Genomic DNA, 22,289 nt, shown 5'->3' on the forward strand with positions numbered 1-22,289 from the left:
CAACCACTGCGCCACCAGGGAAGCCCAACTTACTTGTTTTTTAACTGTCAATTCTTTGGGCAACAGTTTCCATAAATTTATTCTTGGGTGTGTGAAGTTGTGCTCACTTTTAACTTTTAGGTTCAAAAACGAATTTCCTCTGGGCTTGAAATGATGGGCCCTAGTTCTAATGTTCCCGGATTTAGAAAATAACTGAACACCGAGTTATTTTCAGTTATTTTACAGTTATTTTACAGAAAGCTGTATTCGCTTTCTATTGCTATGTAAAACATTGCCAACAAATTTATGGCTCAAACCAACACACGGTTGTTTTGTCTGTTTCTGAAGGTCACAGGTACCGTCTGGCTTCTCTGCGTGGGGCCCCGGGAGGCTGAGATCCAGGTGTTGGCTGCGCTGCTTCTCACCTGGAGGCTTGGGCTGGAGAAGGCTCAGCTTCCGAGTGGCGCCGCGTCTCCAGAGTTCATGGCGGCTCCAACTTCAAGGCCAGCAACAGAGACGGAGGTCCTGCTGCTTCGAGCCTCTCCCTTCAGGAAAGGCCCACACCCTCTTGTGAGGGGCTCCTCTGAACTGTGCACACAGCACCCCCCCGAGTGTAGTTGTGCGGGTGTGCATTTGTGTGTTTCTAATACCCTTTGGGACGACGTCCCAGCATTTATTAGTGAGGGCATCATGATGTCACCTACGGTGGTCTCTGACTCTGTTAACAAGTGGTGGGACTTCCCTGGTGGCGCAGTGGTTAAGAATCCGCCTGCCAATGCAGGGGACAGGGGTTCGAGCCCTGGTCCGGGAAGATCCCACATGCCGCGGAGCAACATGTGCCACAGCTACTGAGCCTGCGCTCTAGAGCCCATGAGCCACAACTACTGAAGCCCGTGCGCCTAGAGCCCGTGCTCCGCAACAAGAGAAGCCATCGCAATGAGAAGCCCGTGCACCACAACTAGAGAAAGCCCGCGTGCAGCAACGAAGACCCAATGCAGCATAAATAAATGAATAAATAAATAAATTTATTAAAAATAAATAAAGATTGTGCTACATTCCTTTAACCAAAAAAAAGTGGTATCTGACAGCTCAAAGCTTGTTAAGTAAAATTTAGGTTATATTATCTAAGCTTGGAATTTTAATTTGCCCACACCTTTACTTCACAACCCTCTCCAGGTGATGAGAATGCGTAACCAGGGCTGAGAATGGCTGGTTTCAATGGATGAATGAGATAAAGGAGGACTTTCCAGGTGAGGAGGAGGAAGAGAGGCGAAGGGCATGAAGGCAAGAATAACCTGGTATATTTGAAGGACTGACCGGCCTGGAGCTGTGGATATGTTTTAGAAGTAAAGGAAAATAAGGTCACAGAGGTCAGAGTGAAATTACTATAAGGCTTGTGGAATCTGTATACAGACAGGAAAGACAGGAGGGATGTAGAAACCAAGTCAGCAAGCTCAGCTAGTTGGTTATTACAGAAAAATAGGTGTGAGATAACGAGGACTTTGCCAAGTGGTGGCACTGAAACAGAAATGCAGAAATGGGCGGAAGGATCGGGAAGGAAGGATTGGGAGGACTTGCTAAACGGATAAGTTGAAAAGAGATATACGTAAGGGAGATTAAGGAAAAGGTTGAGCTGTAAATGATTCCAAGGTTTCAAAGCTGATGGTCTAGGAATACACTACTAACAAAAAATAAGTGAGGGCTTCCCTGGTGGTGCAGTGGTTGAGAATCTGCCTGCTAATGCAGGGGACACGGGTTCGAGCCCTGGTCTGGGAGGATCCCACATGCTGCGGAGCAACTAGGCCCGTGAGCCACAACTACTGAGCCTGTGCTCCGCAACAAGAGAGGCCGTGACAGTGAGAGGCCCGTGCACCGCGATGAAGAGTGGCCCCCACTTGCCACAACTAGACAAAGCCCTCGCACAGAAACGAAGACCCAACACAGCCAAAATATATAAATTAATTAATAAACTCCTACCCCCAACATCTTCTAAAAAAAATAAAAATTAAATAAGTGAATACAAGAAATTGTTGGTGTGGAGTAAAGAGCATGAATCTGTCTAGATCATGGGCTTCTCTATGAAATTTTAATCTTCTAAAGTCAGGGATAGCATCTCATTTATTCACACTTAGCACGATGTCTTGTGTGTAACAGCTGCTCCATACACTTTGGTTAGCTAGAGTTAAGAGGTGGAATTGGAACACCTAAGTAGACATCCAGGTGTGAAACTGAACGTGACAGAGAAGAGAAACTAACAAGGAAGAGATGAGTAGGAATTGAGGCTTTGCGCAAGGCAGAGCCCTCTGGGAGACGTCCTGGATATCTAATAAGGATTTTAAGCATCTCTGCAGAACAACCCCACCCTGCAACCTCTTTCTCTTCCCCGTGGCTCACCCATTGTAACAGACACCTGCTGGTTTCATCATCCAGCATTCACTCCCTTTGCTGGTTCCTCAATTTCCCTTTGGAGAACTTCCCCCTCCCAGGGCTCGCAGTCTGGTTGGGACTGTCAACCTCGGTGCCCTGCCCACTCCAGCTAGGGTGTCAAACCACTCACTACATAAATATTGGGCCAGTGCATTATATTCAACCTCCTCTTCCTGGAGGCCTTCCTGGACCACTGCACCGTCCGTCCCCCTCCTCCTTTGAATGTCTACAGAGCTATAGTTCACATTGTTCAAACTAGCAGCAATTGCCCTTTGACCTAAGCTAGGCCAATCAGACTCTCTATTCTGGGATTCTGAGTCTCCAGCAGAGTAAACAGCTCAGGAGCCAGAACCTCCTTGGTGGCTGAGTCCTGGTGACACTATCCATTGGGTCTCTGAAATTGCTGGGGTCTCTGTCCTCTCTGTGGCCTGTCTACTCAGCTTTGCTGTGAATTAGCCTTCCATTACATCCCCTTTCCTGTAGTTAACCAGAGTTAGTTTCTGTTTGCTGCTAAACCTTCTTAAATGATTGACTGCACTCCTTCCCATTATTCAAATTTTGCACAGCTTTGCTTTGTGTTCAAAATCCAGAAGTGAGCACATCCTATCCTGTGGACTTTCTCCCTCCTTTTCTAAGGCTCATCCCAGGGATTCTCTTTTTCATTTCAAAGAAGACAACTTCGTGACAACAAATGCTGATGGCAAACAGCCAGCTGACATCCTTGCACCTTCTAATTCTCATACCTACTAACTCATTGAGAGAGGTGCCTCTGACCCTTCTGCCCTGGACTGGATCTTAAGGTGTCTGTTTAAAATTCTGTCTCTCTTCCTACTCCATTTATTTCTCCAACTCTAAATCCCCTCCCAATCCATGTCAGATGCCCTTCAAGAGTATTTGAGAATATGCTTCTCCATCCCTTCTTTCCTGTGTCTCTACCCAATGTCCTCTTTCTTTGAGTGACCACTTTTTAAAAAATAACTAAAAACTGCAGTGCTCTCAGTATAACCAATATGCATACAGGTGGCTCTGCTTCTTTCATATGTGAGAGAAACAGATATAGATTCTGGCTGTGGAAGTCTGGGCTTCCACTGGACCCAGAGATCAACGCGTTTTACTACGCTCAAAACAAACAGCCCTCACAGCGATAATGTTACTTGGTATTTATGCAACACTTTTCATCTCCAAGCAATTCACAGACATGAATTAGCTGTCAGTTCTTCCCACAAGAATAAGTGTGTGATGCTGGATCCGGTTCTGTCCTGTTCCTCAGACCTAAACAAAGGGCCCTGCCTATAAACTGTGGTTGAGCGAGATGACTGCTCAAGAGGAAGAGAGGGGAAAGGTGGGGAGTGAAAAGAGTAAGAAAGAAAAAAAGACAAGACCTACCATTCATCTAATGAATATTTTGAGTCTGGGATGTCAGTTTGAAGAAAAACACTCCAGGGTTCTGGCCGGGCTCCATTTCCATTTATCACACTTTATGACTCCACAGAGGAGTTTCCAGCAGAGGCTAGGTCATCCCCAGCCATCCCTCAAGCTGTGGTCTTACATGTTTGATGATTCTTCCTTTGTGTTACTGGCCCACTTCCTGATACCAAATTCAAGTGTTGCCTCACTTATCAAAGCAAATCAATTTTAAACGAACACATGTAACGTGTGTTTGTGTGTGCGTACATACACATACACACATAACATCTTTTTCCTCTGTTCTCCCCACCCCCACTGCCCATTCTTATTTGAGGCCAAGGATTGGGGAGGGAGGTAAAGAATGAACCTTGCCTATTAGCCCGATGTTTTGCAATGATGTGACTGGAAAGAACTCAACGAGATTAGGGACCGGCTTACTCCTTTTCAAGAAACCCTGCCGTCAAAAGGAAGATGAGCCTTCACCTGCTCAGAGAAATGGCTGGCTGAACTTCTTCACAGTGAGGCACCCTGTGAACTGCAAATAAATGCAGGGCGTGAAGGCAGAAGCCAAAGCCTTTCCAAGACTTTGCACACAGGTCTCCCTTAAAGATCACTCTATCTCAGAGTTTTGTCATGCACAAAGGATCCTCTTGTGCCCTGATTCTCCCATCTCAACCAATAATCACTCATGTCTGAGTCAGGGAAATCTGACACAGCAAGTACAATCCCTTCAACAAGCCCCCTTCTCTCACCTCTCAAATGTCACCCCGGTATAGATGGAGCTGTGTGGCATTAAAGAAAACAGATATGCAACAAACCATGTTTAGGACTGGTCATCTGGTGGGTAGGTATTTGCATAATGGGACAAAATGGGAAGATTTTTCTTTTTACTGTAGAGTCTTGTTCTCATAAACTCAATAAATTATATTAAAACAACTTTTAATTTATAAAATTTCTATAAAATTTTAAAATGTTTTACATGTTATAAAACCAACTATAAATCAAGGCACAGCTTTATTGTTGTCTGGCAACACATGTGTATCCACATATCTCAGACATTCTACTTGTGTGTGCGCGTGTGTGTCTATTTCACCACTGGATTGTAAATCTCCTCAAGGTCAGGGACTATTGCCTCCTACCCATCCAGGGCTTTCAGAAACCTAAACTAAAGGAATCAAAGAATCAGGAGACGAGGAAATCAGAGGAAAAAAATAGAGCAACCTAAGACTCAAAAACAGGTGAAATTTCTAAAATATCGCGCTGCTCCTGGGGCTCCTTCCCAGCAGCCTCAGAGATGCATGTGGTTATTATATTCCAGGGTGGAGAAGGACAAGAAAAGTGTACCCTCCCGTCACACATAAGCTTTCAGGGATTTTTTTTTTTTTTTTTTCAGATTTCTAGTTATCTTCCTCAAAATGTAATGAAAGCCGAGTGATCTGTTCAGAGTCCTTGTCGAGCAAGAACACCAGGGCACAATGCCCAGCCATGCGGCTCCGCTCTTGCTTTAGTAGAAGAGACCCCGTTAACCAAAAGCTTAATGAGGGCACAGGATAAAACGCACACACGGAACCGTAAGCGTCATCACGGAACTGCAGAACCTGCAGCACAAAGCAGAGGGCGAGCCGGGGAGCCCAGAGCAGGGGCACATGCTCTCTGGCAGGCTCTCCTGGGCCACAGGGAAGAATGGCTGGGCTCTCAGAATTCCACTGCGGAACTAAAGCAAACCAACGTGACCTGGCTTAAGCGGGTGGTGACTAGAATGGTGAGAGAATCATTAACTCTTGAAATGGGACAATGAAAGGAATCTGTTCTTGAAGTAGGAAGGAGGTTCCAAGTCTTATTTTCTATGCTTCCAAATTTGTTCTTGGGGCTTCCCTGGTGGCGCAGTGGTTGAGAATCCGCCTGCCGATGCAGGGGACGCGGGTTCCTGCCCCGGTCCGGGAAGATCCCACGTGCCGCGGAGCGGCTGGGCCCGTGAGCCGTGGCCGCTGAGCCTGCGCGTCCGGAGCCTGTGCTCCGCAACGGGAGAGGCCACAGCAGTGAGAGGCCCGCGTACCGCAAAAAAAAAAAAACAACACAAAACCAAATTTGTTCCTGTACTTGGTCTCCAGTTCACAAAAATAGAAACCACTTGGATCCATGGCCTCCACCAGAATTTTTCGAGAAGGCTATATATATTTTACTTGTAAGGAAAACTGAAAGGGCCACAGATTAATTGAATACAGTCCACATAAACCCTCATAGATTTCAGGTTATTTTTCTGTGGTTTTTGAAGTCTTCTGAGGTTTTTGATATATAGGGTGAAAAGCATAAGCTTTGAGCTTGGACGTATCTGGGTTTGAACCCCACCTCTGTAATTTACTGTTTGTTATCTTGAGCAAATTAACTGAGCTGCAAATTCATCTTCTATAAAATGGGGGAAATTATTGCTTAACTCATATAGCTATAGAATTAAGAGTCAGGTAACTTACATCAAGCATTTGGCATTCGCTATCCTACAATTTTTGTATTACCAGGTTGGTCATTTCTTGTGTCTCCTGAAAGGATGAATTTTTTTCAGTCCCCAATCTAATTCCTGATATACTGGATTTATTTTCAACTAAGCATTTACCTGCAGGCTGCTCCCTCCTGGTCCCAGGTCAAGTGGAGTGGCTCTGGAAAGGCACGCATTGTATCTCGGGCAGGAAGAGTGAGCCTTGGGAGGAATGTTGGTTCCACCACAGGCAATGCTGTGGCAGAGCAAAGGCCGGGTATGCAGGTAGGATGGGGAAAATAAACACAGAGGGATCTCCCCATTAAAACCCTCCCCACTGGGCTTCCCTGGTGGCGCAGTGGTTGAGAGTCCGCCTGCCGATGCAGGGGACGCGGGTTCGTGCCCCGGTCCGGGAGGATCCCACGTGCCGCGGAGCGGCTGGGCCCGTGAGCCGTGGCCGCTGAGCCTGCGCGTCCGGAGCCTGTGCTCCGCAACGGGAGAGGCCACAACAGTGAGAGGCCCGCGTACCGCAAAAACAAAAACAAAAAACCCTCCCCACTAACACAGGAAAAACAGAAGGCAGAAAACACAGTTCTATCATAGAGGTGGACAGCTCACTGAAACACACCACGGTAATGATACAGTGTAGTAGGTAAGAGTTTATATCTACCAAGCATTCACTATGATGCCAGAACTGTCCTACACTGACTTTTGGCAGCAGCCCTGTGACATAGGGGCTACTGCCATCTCTGCTTTACAGATGCGGAAACACAGGGATAGAGGGATGCATACCTTACCCAGGACGAAGCCAGTCCTAATGCAGGCTGCCTGGCTCTGGGGTCCGTGTGAGAGGGCTATGCTGAGATGCAACAGCAACGGAAGAGCCACATTTTCCACTTAAAAGCAAAACCAAACCAAACCAGAACTACCTCCAAAGAGATTATCATTCGGAGTGTTTGGACACATAAGGAAGGCAGCGAATCCCAGGCAGTGGTCCTGTCTGTGCCTGCCTGGGACGGAGACCCTGCTTTTGACGCGCTGGGAAGGGGACGGGGAGGGAGGTGTGTCTGAAAAGATGAAAGGCAGACAGGCAGAACAGTCTGAGGTTCCACAGAATTGTTTTAGAACAAGCAGGCAGAAGTAACTAGTTGGGGTTTATTCCCAGTTGAAAGGGGAGTACGTGTTGCATCATGAAGGCTGTATGGGATAAAAAGGGATAAGATATTAGCAACAGGCTTTGGGTGGTTTGGTTCAGTTAAAGAAAGACAAGAGCTCTTTTTTTTTCTTTTTCTTTTTTGGCACCTCGGGGCTTGTGGGATCCTAGTTCCCCGACCAGGGATCGAACCCTCGCCCTCGGCAGGGAGAGCTCTGCGTCCTAACCACTGGACTGCCAGGGAATTCCCGAGGAGAGCCCTTTAATGACCTTTTCGAGCAGTGATTCCATAATGCGAATAGAAAGGACAGATTAACGTATGTAACTGAGTGCTGTGTTAGTCGAATTGTGGATTTTGAGAGTCATGCGTTAGTTTTGGTGATGCTGCCGTGCTGGAAAGCGTTTGGGGGACTCGTTTTGAATTGCTTCTACGTCACAACCCGTCCCTGATGTGAAATCACATTCATTTGGCCCCGAGAGGGCACCACACCAACTGCTGTGAGAGCAAAGCTAGGACACCAGTCTCGCCCTAAGTTCACTATTAGCAGTATGATTACGGCACCAACATCCTATACCACTAAGTTCTAAGTGTAAAAGCGACAATAACACCAAAGTGCTGTGAACATCCCAGCACAGAAAGGACTCTGCGCCACTGGAGCCGGGCCTTGAAGGCTAGCTTTTAACAACCAGAAGATGGGGTGGGGGGGAGAGGGGGTGAGGGGGCAAAGCACAGTCAGAGGAACAGGTGAGAAAGAGAAAGATATCCTCGGCTCCTGCAAGTGACTGCGGTCGGCTGCAGAACAGTATGTGCTGGTGGGAACGGAACTGGGCCGTAGAGACAGACTTGGGGCTACGCTGCTCTGGGCTTTGAACGCCTATCTGAGAAGTCGGCACATCAACTTCTAAGAAATGGGAAACCTCTGAGAGGCTTTAAGCGTTAGAATGACCGGAAATGTGCTTCAGGAAGATAAGTCCTAGTGGCACATAAAATGGATTAAGACTTCTTGAAGCTGACATCTGAATTTTGGAAGAATTCTGAACCAAGTCTGATGAATAAGAAAGAAAAATGATACGGAAGTGTGTATCAGTTTCAATCAAAAAACAAGGTACTGAATAAAATAGGATAGATAGATTAGAAAACAATCTATAGATAGATTGTAAGATAGATTTTCTTCTGTGGCTTATAAATGGATCTGAAGGCACTTCCAAGAAGATTCAAGAAAAGATTTTGGAGTGGTGGCAACATCACAAAAATAAGTGTATGGTCATCCCTGAAGCACCTGCTTTCAAGGATAACACCCATTCCAGTGCATAATGTTTGCTCCTCTGAAAACAATCGGAATTAGTCACAGTTACTCCTGAAATAATCCATCACCAGAACTAGCTTCTGTAAGTACAAGGGGACCTTCTTCTCTTGTATGTGGTGTCTTCTGATGTGTCAACATGGCAAAGCAAGGGTCCATCCCCAGTTATTCAAATGCTAACCTAGGTCCTGCTGTGAAGGGAATTTTGTAGATGCAATCCCCATCTGTTAAATCTAAGGGAGAGTATCCTGGTGGGCCTGACTTCATCAGTTGGAGGGCTTTGAAAGCAGGGCTGAGCCTTTCCCGAGAGAAAGACACTGAATTCCACCTGTGGACAAAGAGCTTCATCCCGTGCCTGGAGTCCCAGCCTGCCCTAAGGCTTCAGACTTGTGTAGCCAGCTAACCTCAACTGAATAAGTCACTCCCATGTAATAAATCCCTTATTTACACACACACACAGGTGTGTATAACAAGTGTACCTGTATACATACACGTCATAGGGCGATTTTACATATACACATATATGTATGTACATGACTCATACTAGTTCTGCTTTTCTGGTGGAATTCTACCACCCAGTTTACTTTGTTTATGAGAGCTGACAATCTGAGGGGAATGTACTATAAATTAATTAATCACAGAAACAACATTGTTGGAAACTACTTGAGTTAAAAGGGAAGCTGTGTGTGTTACTTCTCTGAGGCACACTACACACTATGAAATGGCTCCATTCTTACAAGTGCAGAGGCTCTGGCTTCTAATCTGATCCTACACAGCTTTAGTGCGGGGGTCTTAATCTGAGGTCTAAGACCCCTTGAAACTGTGTGTAAAGATTTTCCTCAGGTGAGCCTATATCTTTCACCAGATTCTCAAAGAAATCCATTCCCATGAATGGGTAGTTGACTCCCCAGCTGCTTGCCTTGTTCCGAAATTAGTGCTGACATTTTACAGACTTTTTTCAAGGTGGGGAGAACCACTTGCAACTAGTAGGGGAAATTCAGTTTAAGTCTTTCCTTGATTAAAAGTCTGTAAGTACATGGTGAGATAATCCACCTAAGAACTCTACCCATTAAATGTGAGTGTCCAACAGTCAAAAAAATCAGCGATGCAGAAAACACAATTTAAGTCATCTTAGTTCATACTGAGACTTTAACAAAATTAAATGATCAATTAAAGAATCTCAAAATAATTATATTGCTAAATATTAACTTCTGTGGTGCGAAGAGAGATTTGTACTTTATACATAAAAATCAGTAAGAATAACCGGTCTAAATTCACATTAAACGCCCATATTAGGTCTTCCAACAAATTAAAAGATTTCAACCCACGATATGTAAGAACTTTTTTTGTTGCCTTATCTCCTTTTTTTTTTTTTTTGGCAGTGTTGGGTCTTCGTTGCTGTGTGCGGGCTTTCTCTAGTTGCGGAGAGCGGGGGCTACTCTTTGTTGTGGTGCACGGGCTTCTCATTGCAGTGGTTTCTCTTGCTACAGAGCACGGGCTCTAGGTGCACTGACTTCAGTAGTTGTGGCACACGGGCTTCAGTAGTTGTGGCTCGTGGGCTCTAGAGTGCGGGCTCAGTAGTTGTGGCGCACGGCCTTAGTTGCTCTGCGGCACGTGGGATCTTCCAGGGTCAGGGCTCGAACCTGTGTCCGTTGCATTGGCAGGCGGGTTCTTAACCACTGCGCCACCAGGGAAGCCCGCCTTATCTAACTTCTGAGCAGTATCCCACATAGCTGGACATAATGCCATCCCCTGGCTTTCCTTCCCAATTTGCCAGGCCTTTTGATCTGCTCCTACTGTTCCACAGAAGTTCTAATTGTTTTGGGGGGTTTTTTTCTGGCCGCACTGTGTGGCTTGTGGGATCTTAGTTCCCCAACCAGGGATTGAACCTGGGCCCACGGCAGTGGAAGTGCCGGGTCCTAACCACTGGACCACCAGGGAATTCCCCAAGTTCTAATGGTTAAATCCAACTGTCTCTCGACATCTTTACTTGGTAAGTCACTGGAATCTCAAATTCTTCATGTCCAAGATGGAAGTCTTGATTTCCCTCCCTAACCTGGTTCCCTTTTGTTCCTTCTCATGCTTAGAAAACTGCCTCCCCTCCACCTGGCAGCTCACACCCTCCTTCTCCTTCACGCCCTACATCCCATCAGGGCTTCCCCTTGGCTGTATCCCCAGCCTTTGCACCTCATGTCCTCACACCGCCTTCCCCCGCAGCCGGGGCCACCTTGACCACCACGAGTCACCGCCTCCTAACTGATCGCTCCGCTTCCCACCCAGAAACCAGAGTAACACCTCAAAGCCCTAAATGAGATTACGTCTCTCCTCTGCATAAACTTCCCAATGGCCTCCCGCCTCACCTGAGAATGAAATCCCAACATCTCACCTGGACGAGGCCCTGACCGCTCTTCCTGCACCCACAGAGGTCTTCAAGTTGCTGCAACTCATCAAACCCTCCTGCTTTACGTACGAGTCTATCATGGTGTCCCGTATCCTGTTAGGTCTCTGAAGGCAGGACGCTTAACATGTACACACAGCATCTAACACTGTCCTGGACCTGAAAAATGTCTGCTGGATGAACAAGTCGCTGCCTCAGCATCTTTACCTTAATGTTCCACCTCTGTTAATTTTTCTGTCTATATGTATTTAGGAGTGTCATTTTATTTTGGTTTCCCTGGTTAAAAAAAAAAAAAAAAAAGACACATTTGAATGCATTCTCTCTTCAGGTAATTAATGCCAGACTCACTGCCTAAGCTCATGACATGGGGCATTGAGCTGCTGCTTCAACCACTTTTTTGTTACTAGGTCTTATATTGCCATTCCTCAAGCCTCTTCTTAATGTGTATACATAATAGACCTGCGGTGCATATGGAGGGTGAGTTTATCACTATTTCTTTTCTTAGAACACTTACTGAAACTGTTTTCTATGAGCCAAGACAACACATGAATAAAACGTTTAGTTAAATAGGAATTCTGTCTTTATAATGTTTAAAGATGGCTAAGTCTCCTCTCAAGATCAGCCTGGTTAATACAAACATGAAATTGAATTAAATCTTTCAGTCATTTCTTCATTTAATTTCTCTATATTTAGTATCTTTATATTTAATTCCTCTGCACAGAGATGTGTGAAATGAATCTGTACTTACTTTTATTTAAAAAACAATTCTTTTTGAAAACTTTATTATGAAAATAATAATTTGTCCTGGTTGAAACTTACCTACAAAAAATATTAGGCTAAAAATCCTTAGAGAGCAGCATTAGACTAGAGGTTCTTTTGTGGTTCTGATTCTGCTACAATTTTGGACAAGTCTTAACTTCTGTGAGCAGTTTTCTGTAAAAAAAAGAAAGGGAAAAAGAGGAAAGGGAAGGAGGGAAAAAGGAAAAGAAACTGGGTTGAATGATCTCTGAAGTCCCTTTCCACTCAAAATTTTTTTGGTTCTGTTAAGAAAGAATTTGCCTTTAAACTACAGAGGTCTGCAAAGCAGAATGGTAAAAACTGCCATTTCTTAGGGGCTTGCGTACCATGCGCTACATGAAAAGCCTTACATCTCATTTAACAGAGGCATGAGTTTATGATTATTATTCTTCCAATTTATAGGTAAGAAAACAAATTTAAGCTGAAGAACTCAGTCACACAAGCTTTGTTTGCTTTTTAACAGACATGATCCTCAATTTCCAAAAAAAAAAAAAAAAGCTGAGTAGATGGGAAAGATCTATGAACTCAGAAAATGCAAATCAAAATGACACTTCTTTAAACAGAACTTTTGGCAAAGTCTGCTGTTTGGGAGGCCTGTGCTACATGCCACTGCCTGCAGGACAAAGTAAACATGTTTTTCGCAACCTGTCAGAATCAAGATCTGTAATGTCTCCTCTTCTGAAGGCAGGATTTCAGAACCAGACTAAGGAATCACACGTGTATCCACTCTCTAAATTCAAGGGCAAACCTGAGGTACCTCGGAGAAAGAATAGATAAAGCCAACATAATAAAAGGATAATTCGAAAACTGATCTTTAGGCAGGCATTAGGAGAATTAGGAGAATATTTCCTGAATTAGGAGAATTAGGAGAATATGGAGAATATTTCCTACGTTATCCTATATTTAATATTAACACCAGGATAATCAACTAGAATTAAATATACTACAGAAACAATGTACCAAAATCACATTTTTAAAAGGGAAGTGCGAGTTCAACTCAATCATACCCTCAGGAAAATTAAAGTAAAAAGTTTAATGAGTTTTACACCAAGAATTGTCCTTTTTACAAACTGTTTGCTAAATTTTGCTTGAGTCTTTTTATTATACAGTCTGAACTTTTTCAATTGGTATCAAATACGTTTCCTTGTTTTGACTAGTCAAGTGTCATCTTGGCGAAGCCAGCTTCGGAGCTAAGATGAAATCAACTCACAACGATAAATCCCTCCATTATGAGGTAACAGAAGGCCATGAGCAGTTTAAAAAACAAAAATATTTTTGAAGCACTTATACCTCAAACAGTTGGCCTCAGAAATGGCATATGATACACTTGATCTTTGTATTTCGTATTTTAAACACGAATATCAAGTGACTATAACGGAGAAACCACACAGCAAGCTAGAATTCGAAATAACCTAACGAGAAATGATATCTTTCATCACTACACGTAATCTGCCTTAACTACACAGAAAGGGGCGATTTCGCCCCACTACTCTCTGTTATCTTTCTATGGGAGCACATGCTCTCTGATGTTGAGAAACATACCTCCGACTAGTGAAATATTCTTTGATACCACATTAGACAGATACCCTAGGAAACTGTAACGTCTGTTTCCTTAAATTGCTCCGTGATGTAAAATACCACATAAAGAGCACTTAGCAGAGTGTCTTAGCATTTAATAAGTGCTGAGTAAATCAGGTATCACTGATATACCATCAACAGTCAGGACACTGAAGAATTACTAACACGGTGGCCTAAAAAAGTGAATCTACCTCCCCACAAATTCCAATAATTGTTTAAAAGGCTGAATTATATCTGTGATCGTTTTAGGGATACATATTAAGGTACTATACTGAAATTCATGGTTGACAGTTTGAGAAGTCTGTATTATTTTAACTATACCCAAACCAAAGCTCAACTGATAGAAAAATTACATGAAAATCCTCAAAGTAGGAAAAATATTTTCTATAGTAATATTAAGTTCTATTTTTTCAATGGGAAAAGTAATGATAAAGAAAGAACCCATTTCTGTATAACAAATATAAACTTGCCCACCTACCTGCCAGGTATAAAAAAAAAAAAAATAGCACAAGGAACAGAGATAAATATAAATAGACTGAGCCTAAAGAACACGGTATTTCATAGAAAGTATTTTATCATCAGAACAGGATGGTTTCCTACGTTTAAGATCTATTTATTGTGTTATTTTTACAAGTAGCAAAGTCCCTCCATGTCCCCCAGTTTTATACATGAATATAAAAAGCCACTGACTTCCACGCTGCCCCCGCCCCCTCCCCCGCTGACTGGGTTAATAGGAGGTGGTGGACTATGTATGGCCTCCAGAAGCAGCGGTGGTTTCCTGCGTGACTTGGCCTTGAACTCTAGCATGCTAATCAGTCATCCTCTTGCTGATTCCTTTTCTGTCAAAGGAAACCAAGATGCATTAGAACAGCACATTCTAATTGGGATATTTGTTCAGCCAAGATCGCTTTTTCTGTCAGCAAGTATAATTTTCTAGAGGCCCTTAACAAAAGATGTGGTTGAAAATTATCATGGAAAAAAAAACATGCCTTATGTAGTTCATTAAAGTAGTTTATCACTTTGGCTCCTGGGCACATTATCCTCAAGATATTTGAACGTTTTCTTCTCTTTCTTCTTTATGTACAAATATCCCCACCCAGAAACACACACAAATACAAATACTCACCTTCCCCCTGGAGTACCCACAGGAGAGATCTGATCTGCTCTCAGCCCTCTAACAGTATACAGTTGACACTTGAACAACATGGGTTTGAACTTCACAGGCCACTTACATGTGGATTTTCTTCAGTAGCAAATACTACGGTACTGAGGACCCACCGCCGGTTGAATCCGTGGATGCAGAACCGTGGATACGAAGGGCTCATTAAAAATTATATGTGGATTTTCCCCTGGTTGTTTAAGGGTCAACTATACGTACTTTCTTCAAGATTACAAGTACTATGAAAATTACTCAAAGCATACACATAAAAAACATTTTCTGTCATTTTAATCAATAAATTAATCTTTCAGCTTGACATATGTCATTATAAAATGACCTCACTTAGTAATTCTGGTCCATTAATTCGCAATCATCAAATAAAAGTCTACGTGGTATATGACTAAAATGAAATATTAAAGAGTCAACTGGAAAGAGGAGCTGGCCAGCCTACTAAGTACGCATAAACCTTACCAGTTTGAGAAAATCGATGAGTTTGTGAGCGTCCTCCCCGGTGGAGAGGTCCACAAAGTCCTTGGGCAGTCGGTAGCTCAGGTAGGGACTCGGCTGAACTGTGACCTCACTGTTGGTGCAACGGAAGGCCGGAGCATCCTTTACAAAGGAAGAAAAAGGAAAGTCGGTGAGAAAGTCCTTTTTTTAAGTCTACTCTTCAAACTGAAAAAGATACTGGCGTAGCAATTCCAACCCCATGTCCTCTTCTGTACTACGTAGGGAAGAAAATCAGATACTGAAGTAAAAGAAAGCACCAAGGTTTTTAAAATACTTCCACATGTTCACAAGAAAATACACATCTAAGGCATCTGAAGACAGAGTCCCCGCGGGGGGCTAGGCGGTCCCTGAGTGCTGGGTGTGCAGCCACCATGGCCATGAAGGGCTGCGGGTCTCTCCAGGCCTGAGGCTGCCTCGAGTGGTCCCACACAGGCCAGCGTGCTTTATAAACACTGTCGCCTTCCACAGGTGCACTGCTAGAAATACCACCTTAGAGAACAGAGCTAACGGTAAGGGCAAACGAGTGCTCCGAATCCCTAGCGCTGCTGTGCTTTTCTCACATCATTTTACATACTTATTTGTAGATTCCTCTCAGCACCTATGTAAAACTGCAAATTCAAGGATCATATTTAACAAGTCTTCACATTCTTTATTGTACATGCTTTGAGTCTTGCATAGAATATTCACATGTTGCCTGGTGCTGAAAAGGATTTCAGAGTCAGAGGCCTTGTGTTCGGGCTTCATGGGTGGCAGAGACCTAGGTGAGGGAGGGATGGTGTCCAGCATGTGCAGACAGGCCGGGAACTTGGATGGAACAGGACCATGGAGCCCTAGAAAGCAGGCCATACTTTATGACAGACAGACCAGCCATCTGACAAGTACTCATGAAACACCAACTGTCTGCTGGACCTTGTTCTAGGGATGGGAGAAAAATTGGAAAACAAGATGGTAGACAGCCACCAAGCAAGCAAGCTTGTTCCAGAGAGTAAAAAGAGTTATAAAAACAAAAGAGCAGGGCACTATGGTAAGAGGAGAACCCTGTAGACTCCTCTTTAGAGGGGGGCCAGGTGGGACCTTGCTAAGGAGGGGACGTCTGGACTGAGAACTGGGAAGCAGGATGAAAGCAGCCTCGTGAGGTCTGGGAGTGGACACGGCTTTGGAGGCAGTGGAAACGACCAGTGCAAAGACCTGAAGGCCAGGCAGGGCTTTGTGGCTTCGAGGAACGAAAGGAAGGGCAGGTCTCTGTGCGGTGGAGGACAGATGGGAGGTGATGCTGGGGAAAGGCAGGGGGCAGTTCCTGTTGCCCTTCTGTCATCCCCAACCTCCAATATGAGGTGGTTTACTTTAAGAAGAAAGAAAGGGAGGGAGGGAGGGAAGGAAGAATGAATGAATTTGGATCATACAGTGAATCTTGTGCAAACTGTTTCTATCCAATAACTCTGTCCCTTATATTTAAAAATAACCTTGTGCCAAATCTTCTCCCTTGACGCTCAGATTTAATGGCCCACAACTCTTAAGATGCCAGCAGGAATAGGATCCCTTCATTCACTAATTCAATCAACCTTAGCTGTGCCTGGCACTGTGTGCGGCCCCACAGACACATGGAAAACAGAGACCCCATCAATGGGCTCGGAAACCTACAGCCCGAGGCAGGAGGCAGGCAAGTCCACAGGCAAGGCCCACACAGCAGGGCAAGCGCTTTGATGTGGAAAACAGGGACCACAGTCAGATCTAGAAAAACAGGGCCCAGGACGGCCCGGGACAGAGTAAGGATGAAAAGGACTATTTCAGAGGCAGACAGAAGGAAAGATGCTCACACGGAGGGCAAGGCAGCAGCCGGAGAAGCAGGAAGAAAGCCGGGAGGCGAGCAGGTGTCACGGAAACCAGGGGAAAGGGTGTGACAGGGACAAGAGGTAACAGCTCAGACGCGGCCCAGCGTTAAGGAAGAGCAGGGCCGTGCACTGCTCGCTGGAATTCCTGACACGTTGGTGGAGCCCTCACCACAAGCAGTTTCTTTGGAACTGGGGGCTGGCGGGGGAAGGGGGGGAGCCGGGGGAGGCCCGGCGGCAAGAGGGGTGGGGAGCGGTGGCCACAGGACTAGCGAGTGGCCCGACAGCAGGAGAGGAACGTGCAGGACCCCACTGCCAAAATAACGTGCGTACGCGCGTGTGTATATACACAAAAAATGCCCAGAAAACCTTAACAGAGGGGGTAAGAATGGCCATTTCTAGGTAGTAGGATTTCAAGTCTCGCCTCTGATTCTCTCTCTGTGTTTTTAAACAACCGTGTGAAAATAAAACTATTTTCTAAGACAGAAAACGCTCACGACAGAGTACGAAATGAGGAGCTCCGCGGACAGAGCTGCAGAAGCAGAACACCCTCATTTACTCTAGAAAAAGCCTCGTGTGTATGTGCGCAGGCAGGTTACACACCAGAATATTGACAGTGGCTCTCGAGGAGGTGGGGTTAGGGGTGACTTGAGAATCTCCTTTAAAAATGAGCAGGCGTTACGGGGCTGAGGGAGGCCTTGCTTTCTATGACAGGAGGCGTCGGAACACGGTTACCTGCTTACAGAGAAAGGAAGAGACTGGAAAAAGGAAAGAAGACAGATGGTAGCCCCAGGAACCTGGAGAGACGCAGGGGCAGAGACGAGAATCGGGAGGAAGGATGCAGGTAAGTGTAGGTTTGACGACAGTTAAACGGAGTGAGTTCTCACCGATGGATTCTCTTTTCCTAAGAGGGAAGACATGAAAGCAGCTGCTGAGGAGGACAGGAGTGATGGACGGAAGCTCTGAGGAGCGTGGAGGGGGTGGAACGGCCACTGTGGACAGCAGGAGGGGACGCTGGCGAGGGCGACAGAGCCTGCGGTCAGAGCCCACGGGAAGCCAGGGGTGGCGACTTGGACGAGCCCCCTCCCCACCCCGTCTACGCATCTGGGCGACATCCCTCTAACTGTGCATGGCAGCCCGGGGCTGGGACCAGAATAAACAGATGCGTGACCTGACCCATGGTCCGGATTCTCAGGTGGGCAGGACAGAAGAGCCGAGAAAAAGAAAAATAACCAGAAAAGAAACATCAGATAATCATCTGCACTTCAGACAAAGTGAAGTGAAGAAATCAAAGCGCACACCCCTTCTCTAATATAACTATTTTGTGAAAGACAGAAAACATTCACGAGAGAGTACGAAACGAAGAACTCAGCAAAGTATCTATGAGTAAATCTGTATCAGCGCCTGGAAAACCATCAAGCAATTCCTCAGTGGACTGGCAGGTTTCCTGGGGATCTTTCTGATCATCTTACCTGCTCCAGGGCTTCTTCACTAAAATCACCCTTTAAGTTTCTTCCAGATAACAGCTCGTCCCAAGTAAACAGCAGCGCATCTGTGACTTCACCAAAAGGATTAAAATCAATCAGCCACACCTTCCCCTGCAGTACAGAAAGAAAGATCAATAAGTATAAAATAAAACAAAGTCTGTAATCTGGCTTATCAGAAAGATCATCTTATTCTACCCAAAAGGTCATCTTAGAAACCATATCACTTCTTTCAAAAGACATCTGAGAAGGGGCCGCCTGTCTAAGTGGTGCAGGCACAGTGCCAAAGGGGAGGCCGCCCGTAAAGGCGGAGGAGAGACCTTGAAAAGAAAGCCCGACGGAAGACATATATGTAGACTTCCGCCTCCAATCACACGAGAATTTTATGTCAAAAACCCAAGCAAGGAAAGGAAAATCTCACAAAATCGTTCCACCGAAGTAGCATGACTGGAATGCTCTCAAGGGTGACTTCAGTGATCTTTCATGAAGAGGCCAGCAGTTCTGAGCACCATCCCTGAGCCCTGAGAGGTTTCTGCAAAGGCTTGCTTTTTTTAAACACATGAAAGACATAAGAAAATGCTCAGCTGTCTTTCATTTCAATGTCATAACTGTTTTCTCTGCATGATAGAGCCTGATGGCGCATGAAAGGGAGATGAAGAAATCAAGCTTTAAAAGAAACAGCCATCTTCTCCTACTCTGAGAGTAGTGATGGCCAAAGTGATAGGTTCCAGCCTCAGGGAACGGACACCTCTGACCCAGTCAGACAGAGTCTGCACCTTGGTATAAAGTGGCAGAGGGCTGACGTAAAGGAGCTGGAGAATCTGTGAAATCCTGCCAGGAGATTAAAGCCAACACATCTGATCACGGAGACGTTATGTGACATTTTACTAGATAAATGTTTTGTTGAAACTTTTATCTTTGTTCCTTTTGATTTTTCTCATTGAGACATTTATTTAATCGTACAGCTTTGCTGTTGGTAGTTTTTTCTGTAAATATGTAGCAATCGTGCCTTGATCAGCCATGCATGTGTAAAATTAAAAAGGAACTGGACTGCTAAGCCAACATTACTAATATCTAGCACTGTTTCTCATCTGTGTTAAAGGAAAAGTTTAAGAAAGATGAAACATCTTCCTAGGACTGGCTGCAAACTAGAAACCTCTAATAAGAGGCAAAGAACTACTACAGGAAGTTTCTACCATATACCATTGGCTAAGTTTCCTGGTTTCTACAATCCCCAGGAGAAACCCTGCAATTCCTTCTTGCCACTTGACTTGTATCCTCACTTCAATTTGGTGCCCACTCGTACCTTCTCTGACCATGTGAAATAATGTCAGTCATCAATCAACTCCTTGGTATGATTTCAGCTTTGCTTTTTCAGCGATTACTCAGGTGTCTCTGATATACTGTATGTTATTTTAACAAAATGAGTACTTTCTAAAATTCAAACCCTTTCAACTTGAGATTTTATAACCAGTAAAACTATCTCCTTATTAAAAGAAAGAAAAAAAACACTTCTGCACCTGTTAGCATCCGAATATTTAGCTCTATAAACTAAAAATATGCCACATTGTAAAAAACAAATAAAATCACCACTGTTAGGACTGATAGCTGGCAGAATTTGTTCTGTAGTTCAGAAGCCATCCTCTAGTCTAAAGAAAAATAAGCCAGCTATAATCAGGCATAAAACTATCAAGATAAGGATTTCAAACCTATAACATGTTTTTCATGTCACAACTCAGGAAGAAGACATCCTGAGAAATTCTGCTTTTAGGCAACCCATCAGACAAGAGTGGTCACACCGACCTTCCTAATATCAACCAACTGACCACCCCCCTATCCACCCAACTAAATCTCTATGCACCAAACACCGTGCCAGGCATGAGGGCAAAAAGATCAGTAACACAGAGTCTACTCCTTGAAAGAGTTCAGTCCAGACCAGGACATGCACACATGTGCACACACCAGTATACAGATTGTTCACCATAGCACAGTGTGTAAAAGACTAGAAACAAGCTAAGCATTCATCCATAGGGAAGTGACTCATCAAACTAGATAGTACATCGACATAATGAAATACTATGCCTTGTAAGAAAATGGAAAGCTCTCCAAGATACACTGTTTTTAAAAAGTATAAAAAGCAAGGTGCAAGTGTATATCATATGCTAACTTGTGTAAGAAAGATGGAAAAAAATAAGTATCTTGCTTGTTTTTGCATCAAGAAATACTGGAAGGATACATAAGAAGCTAACACCATAGGAGTGCAGAGGAGCAAGGTTAAGAATCAGACCTTCTGTGTATATTTTCACACTAATGACATTAACAAGCTTAATCTAACAAATATCTAAAGAATACTTAGCACATTAGAAATTGTACTTTCTTTCTCAATCACTTGTAAGACAGAAATTAAAAAGTGACGAGGCTGCAGATCCATTCTCAACAATATCAAAGATACCAGATGATATTCATCCCCAAAAGCAATGAAATTAATAACAACAACCATACCAAAAAAAATACATAGAGGGACCCGAATCATTTTTCAAGTACCTAAAGTAGTTATTCTAAATTCTAGTTTTGCATTATCATCACTTAAGAAGCTTCTTTTTTTTTTCTTTAAAAATAAACTTTTATTTTAGAACAGTTTTAGATTTATAGAGTTATTGCAAATATAGTACAGAGAGTTTTAATGTACTCCTGCCCAGTTTTTAAATTTAGTTCTTCTTTGTTGTTGTTGAGTTTTAAGAGTTATTTGTATAATTTCAGATAGAAGTTCTTTATCAGAAATGTGTATTGCACATATTTTCTCCCAGTTCTTGGTTTGTCTTTTATTTTTCTTAACTGTGTTCTAATTTCCTTTTCCTGTTCTAGGATCTCATCAGTGATACCACATCACATTTAACGGTCATGTCTCCTTAGGCTTCTCCTGGTTTTCACTGTCTCTCAGACTCTTGTTTTCGATGACCTTGACAGTTTTGCAGATTATTGGTCAGACATTTTGCAGAATGTCCCACAACTGGGATTTGTAATACATTTAAATTCTTTTCTCAGTTTCTGCATTCCATTCTGGGATTCCCCCAAACTCCTAAATGATTTTTTAAAATTTGTATACATTAAGATTTATTCTTTTTTTAAAAAACATCTTTATTGGAGTATAATTGCTTTACAATGGTGTGTTAGTTTCTGCTTTATAACTAAGTGAATCAGTTATACATATGTCCCAATATCTCTTCCCTCTTAATAACAACAACCATACCAAAAAAAATACATAGAGGGACCCGAATCATTTTTCAAGTACCTAAAGTAGTTATTCTAAATTCTAGTTTTGCATTATCATCACTTAAGAAGCTTCTTTTTTTTTTCTTTAAAAATAAACTTTTATTTTAGAACAGTTTTAGATTTATAGAGTTATTGCAAATATAGTACAGAGAGTTTTAATGTACTCCTGCCCAGTTTTTAAATTTAGTTCTTCTTTGTTGTTGTTGAGTTTTAAGAGTTATTTGTATAATTTCAGATAGAAGTTCTTTATCAGAAATGTGTATTGCACATATTTTCTCCCAGTTCTTGGTTTGTCTTTTATTTTTCTTAACTGTGTTCTAATTTCCTTTTCCTGTTCTAGGATCTCATCAGTGATACCACATCACATTTAACGGTCATGTCTCCTTAGGCTTCTCCTGGTTTTCACTGTCTCTCAGACTCTTGTTTTCGATGACCTTGACAGTTTTGCAGATTATTGGTCAGACATTTTGCAGAATGTCCCACAACTGGGATTTGTAATACATTTAAATTCTTTTCTCAG

At 43.6% G+C, this 22,289-nt stretch overlaps 1 protein-coding gene and 1 non-coding gene across 2 annotated transcripts in view; both read right to left on the reverse strand.

The window, feature by feature from the left end:
* Positions 1-10,611: 10,611 nt before the first annotated feature.
* On the reverse strand, positions 10,612-10,684 carry TRNAG-UCC (transfer RNA glycine (anticodon UCC)). Its single transcript has one exon. It is a non-coding gene; the product is annotated as a tRNA-Gly (tRNA).
* Positions 10,685-14,073: 3,389 nt separating this feature from the next.
* CDC123 (cell division cycle 123) overlaps positions 14,074-22,289 on the reverse strand; it is a 62,890-nt gene continuing 54,674 nt past the window's right edge. The window contains exons 11-13 of the mRNA XM_007129300.4: positions 18,485-18,610; positions 15,148-15,285; positions 14,074-14,356 (exon numbers count right to left, since the gene is read on the reverse strand). Of these exons, the coding sequence (XP_007129362.1) occupies positions 14,330-14,356; positions 15,148-15,285; positions 18,485-18,610 (291 nt within the window). The 3' untranslated portion in view covers positions 14,074-14,329. The remainder of the gene's footprint in view (positions 14,357-15,147; positions 15,286-18,484; positions 18,611-22,289) is intronic.

The sequence above is a fragment of the Physeter macrocephalus genome, chromosome 11 (assembly GCF_002837175.3).
Source record: "Physeter macrocephalus isolate SW-GA chromosome 11, ASM283717v5, whole genome shotgun sequence".
Taxonomy (NCBI): Eukaryota; Metazoa; Chordata; class Mammalia; order Artiodactyla; family Physeteridae; genus Physeter; species Physeter macrocephalus.